Source organism: Ostrea edulis, chromosome 5 (assembly GCF_947568905.1).
Source record: "Ostrea edulis chromosome 5, xbOstEdul1.1, whole genome shotgun sequence".
In the NCBI taxonomy this organism is placed as follows: domain Eukaryota; kingdom Metazoa; phylum Mollusca; class Bivalvia; order Ostreida; family Ostreidae; genus Ostrea; species Ostrea edulis.
In genome coordinates this window covers 10,152,521-10,162,440 of record NC_079168.1, presented here as the reverse complement: position 1 = coordinate 10,162,440, position 9,920 = coordinate 10,152,521, and the positions used below count along the sequence as shown (strand labels likewise).

The window sequence follows — 9,920 nt, the reverse complement described above, 5'->3', positions numbered from 1 at the left end:
GTAGGGACCCACCTACACAAAATGGTCTGCTTGTAGAGTCATAAAAATGGTAAACATGCATCTGATGTTTGAATGAAAGCCGAGTGAGTGAGCCAATGTCGATTTTTGGTAAGACATCTTTCCCTCGGAATTTTATTTTTCATCTAGGAATTTCCTCTGTCAAATTATTAACATCAGCGTTCAAAAGCGTTCTTCAAGTCGGCTAACTGGGCATGAAGTCTCTTTTAAAATGATTGAGCTTTAAACATTGCTGGTCTCTTGGAAATCTTTTAAGTTCGGCACAGATTTGTTCTAAAAATGCATTTAGCTAACTTAGTATACTATGGTATGATCTCCAAAGTTGTTCAGCTGTATTCACATCCGGGCTGCCTCTGTGTTCCTGGGTTGATACTGTCCGCAAGAATTTGAGCTCTCTCTTAAATTTGTCGTCTGTTCGTGGTATTAGTAAGGTATTCAGAGTGTTTTTGTGCCTCATCAAATGCAACGACTATTTCACAGTCCGTCTTCTGAATACCCAGAGTCCGTGGTTTGACATATGGCAAAACAATCTACGCATCTGTTAGTTTAAACAATATTTATTCGTAAATAATTCGATGTTTACAAACAATGTCTTATACATGAAACAGATTGAGAAACAAGCTAAAAGGCTTATATTAATCTCGCTCTGTTACATGTGTAACAAGAAGGGGGAAAATGCAACGGATCAGACCGGGATTCGAACCCCGAGTCCCTGAATCTCTAGTCAGGTGCTCTACCAACAGAGCTATCTGGCCACCGGTGATCGAACCCGTCTGACCGCTGTACATATAACCCCCTCTATGAGATTCGGACCTTACAATAACCGTCTATGACCACGTACAGCTTTAACTTTCGACTCTCCGCTGCTTTACTCTCTCCATGCAATGCATGTATTGTGGAGATTTGAAACAGTAGCGGATAAACAGTTTACTTGGACTGTCCATCGCGTCTCACTAAAGAGTTTGTATAGACTGCTTGTCTGGATAGCGTATGTAGATCTTACATGTATGTACACCCCACCGCTTCTTAGACCCAATGCCAGTAATTTACCCAAAATATGTGATTTCCTCGCCGATCACCCTCACAAGTCGTTCTAGATCTGAATAACCAGTTTCTACTCTCTGTAAGCTTTTGAGATGACCACTGTATGATACTATTTAAAGTATCTCAGAAATATAGTCATCTCAAAAGCTTACAGAAAGTAGAAACGGTGGGGAAATCACATATTTTTAAAATAGATTATTGGTTATATATTTATTTTCTCATTGAGTAGGGGGAGAGGGTATGTACACAAGACCTGTGTACATGTATTCCACACTTCAGCTGTCCGTGTACATACACATAATGGGTTTGACTTCACGATTGCGGAAAATTAAAAGGAAATGAATCGTCTTTCAAATCACATTGGAAGTCGTTTTGATAGATGCCGACAAGTTTTGGTAATTAATATATCGTTTAAATTACACCCCCTGCAAGTAGTATCATATCAATACAGATCAAATGCGCTCGCATATTCACTAGTGCTCTCACCTATGTATAATACCACTTACAGGGGTGTAATTCAAACGAAATATTAATGATAAAACCGTGTCGGCATCTTTATCGAAACGACATCAAAGGTGATTTTAAAGAGGACTCGAGGTTTTTTCACAATCCGGAAGACAAACCTCTGTGATATGTTTCAGAATTTATGAAAAATACACGCAGCTGTATACTTAGTATGCAGACTTAATTACTATGTCATGGTTGTGTTACACGGAATACGTACCTTTATATTGAACAGTCACAGTCCCCTGTTCTCTTTCGACCAGCCCCGGATACATACTACATACAATATTATAATGCGTGGCGTCATTATGCATTGCAGATAAGAATGTTTCATTTACTAGTACATATTTATTTGATTGGAACTAGTGAAGTGGGTTGTATGTGTGTATAAAATATGTCATTGTCTGCTTCCTACTTTCACTTGCGATGTTTTTTATCGATTACAGTTTTTTCTTTTGAAAACTTCGTAAACAATATACATGTAACGTACATGTATATACCGCAATCGTTTTTACAAAACAAGTAATAAACTCTCCAAGGTGAGCAAAATAACAGAATAGTCGTAAAAATTTACAACTTTTTTGTTGATATATTTTAATTCTACGGCAAAAACCCTTAAAAAGCATATCGGACAAATGTTTTTTTTTTTAAAGAAATTGAAATGCAATTGCCAAAATTAAGAAATACTGCATTTTTTTCAAATTTGAACTAAACCCGATCGCAATTATAAACAAGAGGCCCATGGGCCACATCGTTCACCTGAGTCACCTTGGCCCATATCTGAAGACTTTCCATATATATTTGCATGTAAAACCTTAGTCCCTATTATGGCCCAAACTACCCTTTGCAAACTTGAATCTACACTATGTCAGAAAGCTTTCATGTAAATGTCAACTTCTTTGGCCCAATGGTTCTTGAGAAGATTTTTAAAGCGTTTTCCTATATTTGTATGTAAAACTTTGACCCCCCCCCCCCACTTGTGGCCCCATCCTACCCCCCGGGGGCCATGATTTGAACAAACTTGAATCTGCACTATGTCAGAAAGTTTTCTTGTAAATATAAGCTTTTCTGACTCAGTGGTTATTGAGAAAAAGATTTTAACTATATATTTGTATGTAAAACTTTGATCCCCCTTGTGGCCCCATCCTACCCCCGGGGGCCATGATTTGAACAAACTTGAATCTGCACTATGTCAGAAAGTTTTCATGTAAAAATCAGCTTTTCTGGCTCAGTGGTTCTTGAGAAGAAGATTTTTCCTATATATTTGTATGTATAACTTTGATCCCCTATTGTGGCCCCATCCAACCCCAGGGGCCCATGATTTGAACAAACTTGAATCTGCATTATGTCAGGAAGCTTTCATGTAAATCTCAGCTTTTCTGGCTTAGTGGTTCTTGAGAAGAAGATTTTTAAAGTTTTCCCTATATATTTGTATGTAAAACTTTGATCCCCCCTTGTGGCCCCATCCTACCACCGGGGGCTATGATTTGAACAAACTTGAATCTGCAATATGTCAGGAAGCTTTCAGGTAAATTTCTGCTCTTCTGGCCCAGTGGTTCTTGCGAAGAAATTTTTTAAATGATCCCACCCTATTTTTGCGATTATCTCCCCTTTGAAAGGAACATGGCCCTTTATTTGAACAAACTTGAAAGCCCTTCACCCAAGAATGCTTTTGGCCATGTTTGGTTGAAATTGGCCCAGTGGTTCTGGAGAAGAAGTCTAAAATGTGAAACGTTTAACACAGACGGACAGACAGACGACGGACAAAAAGCGATCAGAAAAGCTCACTTGAACCTTCGGTTCAGGTGAGCTAATAAAAGCAGTCATAGAGAACATTGTAATAAAAACATTACATTCTCTGGGTGTAAAATGATTTACAATGAATTTATAAAGGAAACTAATTTCTTATTAGCAAAAAAAAAAAAAAAGAAAAAAAAAAAAAGGCAAAGATAACGAACAGCGATCAATCTCATAACTCCTATAAGGAATACAAAATTAACAGTTGAGCAAATACAGACCCCTGGAAATACCAGAGGTGGGACCAGGTACCCAGGAGGGGTAAGCATCCCCTGTTGACTGGTTACATCCGCCTTGAGCTCTATATTTCGATCAGGTAAATGGAGTAATCCGCAGTCAAAATCAGTGTATAAAGAACGGCCTAACAATTGGTATGCTGAAATGCTGACTTTAAACGAGACTGTTGAAACACTTGTAACATTAACTTGTTTGTTAGTAGCCTGTCTCGATTTAAAAAAAATTATCATACGCAAAACAAGCTCTTGCGTAAAGAATCATTTGAGAGACATACTTGTAAACACCATAATTTATGCAGGTGATAACATGATTATTTTAGCAATTTCTAAATTTTGATTTTAATCCGGAGGCCTCAGTGATCGAGTGGTTAAAGCATCGCGCTCAAAATCACACGGCCTCTCACCTCTGTCGGCGCGGGTTCGAATCTCGCTCGCGCCAGTAAGTGAGAAAGTTTCCCAGTTTACTTTCGGAAGGTCAGTGGAGACCAGGTACATGTACTTTGTATCTGGGTTCTCTCTTCAACCAATAAAAGATAACTGAAAAATTGTTGAGTGTGGCAGAAAACATCAATCAATCAATCAATTTTGATCGGGATCGGTACTTTTTTCTTTGGTTTGGTTCAAATCTAAAAATAGGATATTTATCAAATATGGTCATTTCACTTCAATTTCTTTTAATTAAAAAAACATTTATCTAATATTTTTTTTCCAAGTGACTTGTTTCTTAACGATATTAATCTTAGTTTGAATATTATTAACTGACCAAAAACCTGTATAATTTTCATGAATATTTACACAATTCTACGACAGGCGTATAGCATTTATAGTCAGTTCAACGATATGTGCTCTTTGAAAATGTTATGGTTAAATTAGATATTTCCTGTGTGGAGAACTTTACTTTGATTGTGATTTTCACTGATATTGCATTTCTCGTATTATTTTACTATTGGTTAGGCATGTTAGAACGGGTGCGGTGTTAAGGAAAATGACCACTTCTTATTTACTTTGGCTGCAGAATTGTGGTGTGAGTTTTGAAAGATAGCATTTGATGTACATACTGTAAAATGATGTTGGATAATTAAAGAAGAAACTTATAATGTAGGGACGTGTAATATCCAAGTCGTCACAATCAGATGTTTATATCAAACATCAAATCAAAGTGAAGTTTGGAGTCCAAAATCTCTTTTTTTGCAAACAAAACATCTTTGTTTTCATTCCTGGAAAAAAATCACAAAAGAATCATTTAAAATGATTGAGAGCTTGCATAACATTTTCGAAGGTGAAATCATGATTCATGCGAGATGCTTAAAAGAGCTCAAGGCATTAAATAAAATTTTATTGTAATGAGCCACCTTAAATACGACAAAAAAGAAATAGATAGGGGAATCAAACCGGATGTTCATGCAAGTGTTGAACCCGGAAAGTCGTTACACTCACGGATGAATCGCTTGGTCGAAAGAGGCTCGATGATTCCGTGATTGATGAAGCCCAGGTGTACAGATAAATGGAAATGACTGTGGTGTTTATGTAATTGCAAACGTGCATCTTTTCTGATCACCTTTTGTCTGCTGTCTGTCTGGCCGTAAACTGTTCACATTTTCATCTTCTCTTGAACCACTGCGCCAATTTCAATCAAACTTGGTACAAATAATTCTTGAGTAAAGGGTATTCACGTTTGTACAAATGAAGGGCCATGTCCCCTTTAAAAAAAAAAAGGGGGGGAGGGGTAATCACGAAAAGGCAAAACATAGGATGGGGTCAAATTTCAATGAAAGCCGGTGGCGTAGCTACATGTACATAAACAATGTAAGCACGTACTTACAAATGTTTTTTGCAATTTGTTTTAATATATATACACTGTAGTTATTTTTTCATAACAAATCTCGACAATGCTTTGCGTTTGTACCGAAACTTTTCCTGAAGCGTGAAAGCTTCCTGACATTGTGCATTTAAGTTTTTTTTTAAAGCATGGCTCACCGGGGGTGAACCTATTTTTCAGAAAACACAATCTATCAAATATATTCAAAACTATTTGAGGTAGGGTTTTCATATTTTGTAAATAGATTCTTTATGGCAAGACCTCCTTATTCCGTGAAAATCTGACTTATCTAATATCACCTGAACTATCTAAAGTATATATCTTTCATATTTTGTATATAAATTTCTTATGATAAGACCTTCGACATTGTAATTTGACATACTTTTTAGAAAGCGTGAAGAAATCATATTGTTCCGTGAAGAAACCGTATCATTTTATGCACAAAGCGTGCAGAAACCGTACCATTCCAAACGTTTCGTTCTGTGCAAGAAACCCACCGTATTGTATCGAAAGCGTGTGTCAGTGAACCGTATCGAGCGAGATGTGTGTACAAAGCGTGTAACTGGTGTAGTAGTGCGTGTCATGGTCTGTAATATCAGGTATAACAGCAACATTAGTATGCGTCATTGACATATGAAACTCTACCAGAGTACTAGTATACAAGAGAGAAAAAACAAATCTTTTGATAATGTAACGAAAGAAATCTTTTGATATTGTGATGAAAAATATCTTTTGATAATGTGATGAAAAAATCTTTTGATAATGTAATGAAATATTTTGATAATGTAATGAAAAAAAAATCTTTTGATAATGTAATGAAGAGAAAAAAAATCTGTTGACACTGTAATGAAAAAGATCTTTTGATAATGTAATGAAAAAAAAAATGGTTTGATAATGTGATGAAAAATGTTTTGATGTAATGAAAAAAATCTTTTGATAATGTAATGAAAAAAATCTTTTGATAATGTAATGAAAAAAATGTTTTGATAATGTGATGAAAAAAAATCTTTTGATTTTGTGATGGAAAAAAAAAATTGATAATGTGATGAAAAAAAAAATATTTTAATAATGTGATGAAAAAAAAAATCTTGATAATGTGATGAAAAAAAATCTTTTGATAATGTAATGAAAAAAAAAATCTTTTGATAATGTGATGAAAAATTATGAAAATAACATACATCTACAGTAATCAATAAGTTATAAAGACTATCATAATAAGAAATGTTTGTAAAATATATACTTGTATCCCCCCCCCCCCCCCCCCCCGCAAATATGCATCATTTAATTGACAGTAGTGCCAAAACAATTCAAGATATTGAACAGACAATATCTTCCTATGTCCAAAGTGGATTAACCCTTGACCATGTGACCTCAAAACCTATAGGGGTGTGCTACTCCTTAATTAGGATATGATATACCAGTTAACCAAGTTTGGTGTCGATCAAGCAAATGATCTTAAAAATATAGGACATAATATATTACTGTGTCCAGTTTGACCCTTGACCATAAAATCAATATTGGTCATCTACTACATATGATGTACCATGCAGTGTACCAAATTTGAAGTCTTTCAAGCAAAGGGTTCTCAAGATATTGAGGGAACAGCATTTTCCAATGTCCAGAATGGATTTACCTTTGACCTCAATATCAATAGGGGTCATCTACTCCTTAGGATATACAAGCTAATGTACCAAGTGGTGTCAATAAAATATAGAAGACAATATATTACCATGTCCAGTTTGACCTTTGACCATGTGTCCTTAAATCTACTCCTTATGATGTACCAGTGTACCAAGTTTGATATCTATCAAGCAAAGGGTTCTCAAGATAATCCCCCTATGTCCAGAGTGAGTTGACCCTTGACCTCGAAATCAATAGGGGTCATCTACTCTTTACGATGTAGTAGTGTGTCAAGTTTGATGTCTGCCAAGCAAAGGGTTCTCAATATATTGAGCAGACAATATCTATCTTATGTCCAGTTTGACCTTTGACCATGTGACCTCAAAATCAAAAAAGGTCATTTACATGTACTTTTTAGGATGTACCAGATGTCTGTCAAGCAAAGGGTTCTCAATTAAGATATTGAGTGGACAGTATATTCCTATGCCCAGTTTGACCCTTGACCATGTGACCTCAAAATCATTAGGGATCAACTACTCCTTACAATGTACCAGTGTAATAAGTTTGATGTCTGTTAAGGAAAGGGTTCTCAAGATATTGAGCGGACAGTATCTTATGTCTCAAGTGGATTGACCGTTGACATGAAAATCAATAGAGGTCCTCTTTTCTCATAACCAACCTGCATATGAAATATCATTACGTTCAAGTGAATGGTTCTCAAGATATTGAGCGGACAACATGTGGTCTACCTACCAACAGACTGAAAGGTGCTAAGCAATGTGCCCCTCTTCTATGAAGGGTGGCATCATAAAAATATGAAATAGAGAACACCAGGAGTATGAACATAAGCACAGGAAAAATTAGCATCTCCTGTTGACAGTCCTTACCACCATGAGCCCTCTGTCTTAATCAGGAAACAGAATAATTCGTAGGCAAAATCGTTACTAATAATTGGTAAGAAACACGTCAGACACCATTCAACCTAACGACAGGTTGTGTTTGCAAATTAGATCATAATGACAATAGAATTTGCGACTTAAAACGAGACTGTTGAGAAACCCCTTTAACATCAACTTTTTTCCCCACACAACACACACAAACTGTTATCTCGGAAGGATACCCTTAATTTTTCTCACAGGTGCTTGTTGACAGGACTTCCAGTAACCCCCCCCCCCCCCCCCATGTTTTTTAATTTTCTGGGTATTTTAGGTGTATTTCAGGTGAACTAAACAGGATTTACTTGTTATTTAAAATACATGTTCCTCTATGTGTAGTTATGCTACTAAAGATATGTTAATTCTTCAGATTTATTTGCATAATTTAGAGCTTTTCAGGTATATACTCAACTTTTACTCAAATAATTATCCTACTCTGTGTTTTTTCTTTAAAACATTCAATCCCACCAACTTCCATTAAAAAAAAGTATCTTTTATCAGCATATCTGTATACATCATCTACATGTACATACCTTTTTACCTTAGACCACATGTGACCTCCATGACCTTTCAAGACCTCAATGTAAGATGTAACATCAAAATCTACCATATTATGAATCAGAATTTCACAACAAATATTTTGTTATAGAGTTCGTAGAATCTGATTTAAAAAAAAAAAAAAAATTGACAAAAACGTCACAGTCCTCGGACTTTTTGGATAGCCCTAGTATAAGGTCAGAAACTTTGGTACCAAAGAAAAAGCCTTCTCACAAGGAATGGAAACAGGAAAGATAACTACATGTCAAAATATTGAAACATATGATAAATATGGAAATCAACACCCTCAAATTGACTAGCAACCTATCATGGCTCAGTTCAATTTGGGACTTCAATGTTTAAAGGTTTGTTTTGACACATGTGGTGTGGGGAAATATATTGTGGATTATTTGATTCTAAAGTTTAAGGTGGCAATGTAAAAATACAGAGATATATAACATCTGAACCATGTACAGACAAAATTGCACCATAAATCCCATCTGGAAGTCAAAAGGACGGCAGACAATAAAATGTATTACAAGAAATAATTGGAGCTTGACAAAATTACATTCATTGACATCAGTTTTTCTTTTGGGGGGCTTCTTTTGCCCAGAGACGACAAGTCCTTAACATACGCTTATAAGTCTCTTCAATGGGAGAACAGTCACCAGTGAAAAACTTATGACAGCTAGTGCTCCTGTAAAGGGGCAACATTTTGTCTACAAGATCATGAAAGTTTGACTTTTCTATCTCATAGTCATCTGCAAGGTTTTTGTTCATGAAAAATGTAAAGTTCAAAAGCATCCAAATTTGAATAACTGCATTCATACTGAGTGTATTCTCAACCCAAATAGGAATTTCTATCTCACACTGCAGCAACACATCATTTTTGGGGTCATAAAGGAATACAAGAAAATCATCCCTTGTGCAAGCAAGTGTGGGAATTAACCATCCAGACAATTCAGGGTTTGCATTCAACCGAGCAAAGGCGTTTGTTATGGCTTGTGCTATCATTTGTTTTGAAACACTGCAATCCATTATGGCGGTTTCTACGAGTGTATCTTTCACCTCCTCTGAATCCTGATCAGGCTTACACACACGTTTTGATGCTGATGGACCCTCCACATTGTCTGTATCTTCCTTGCTTGGTGTTTTCTCCTTATCAGACGTTGGTGGCTTTGGAAGAACAGATACTGCTATCTTCTGACTTAAAAGAATGTCTGCATAACCATGCCAAACTGGAGAGGAACCTGTCAAATACATATATATTATTACTACAGTAACTTGATCCGAAGAGTCGGATCACGTCGAGTTGACAGGCGCGGATCATCAGATCAAACGAGATGCGAAGCGTCGAGTTTGATCTGATGATCCGTGCCTGTCAACGAGACATGATCCAACTCTTCAGAT

The 9,920-nt window shown here is 36.2% G+C and overlaps 1 protein-coding gene across 1 annotated transcript in view; it reads right to left on the bottom strand.

Moving 5' to 3' along the window:
• Nucleotides 1-8,453: 8,453 nt before the first annotated feature.
• The window catches only part of LOC125651924 (uncharacterized), an 11,086-nt gene continuing 9,619 nt past the window's right edge, over nt 8,454-9,920 (bottom strand). The window contains exon 3 of the mRNA XM_048880772.2: nt 8,454-9,760. Within this exon, the coding sequence (XP_048736729.2) occupies nt 9,090-9,760 (671 nt within the window). The 3' untranslated portion in view covers nt 8,454-9,089. The remainder of the gene's footprint in view (nt 9,761-9,920) is intronic.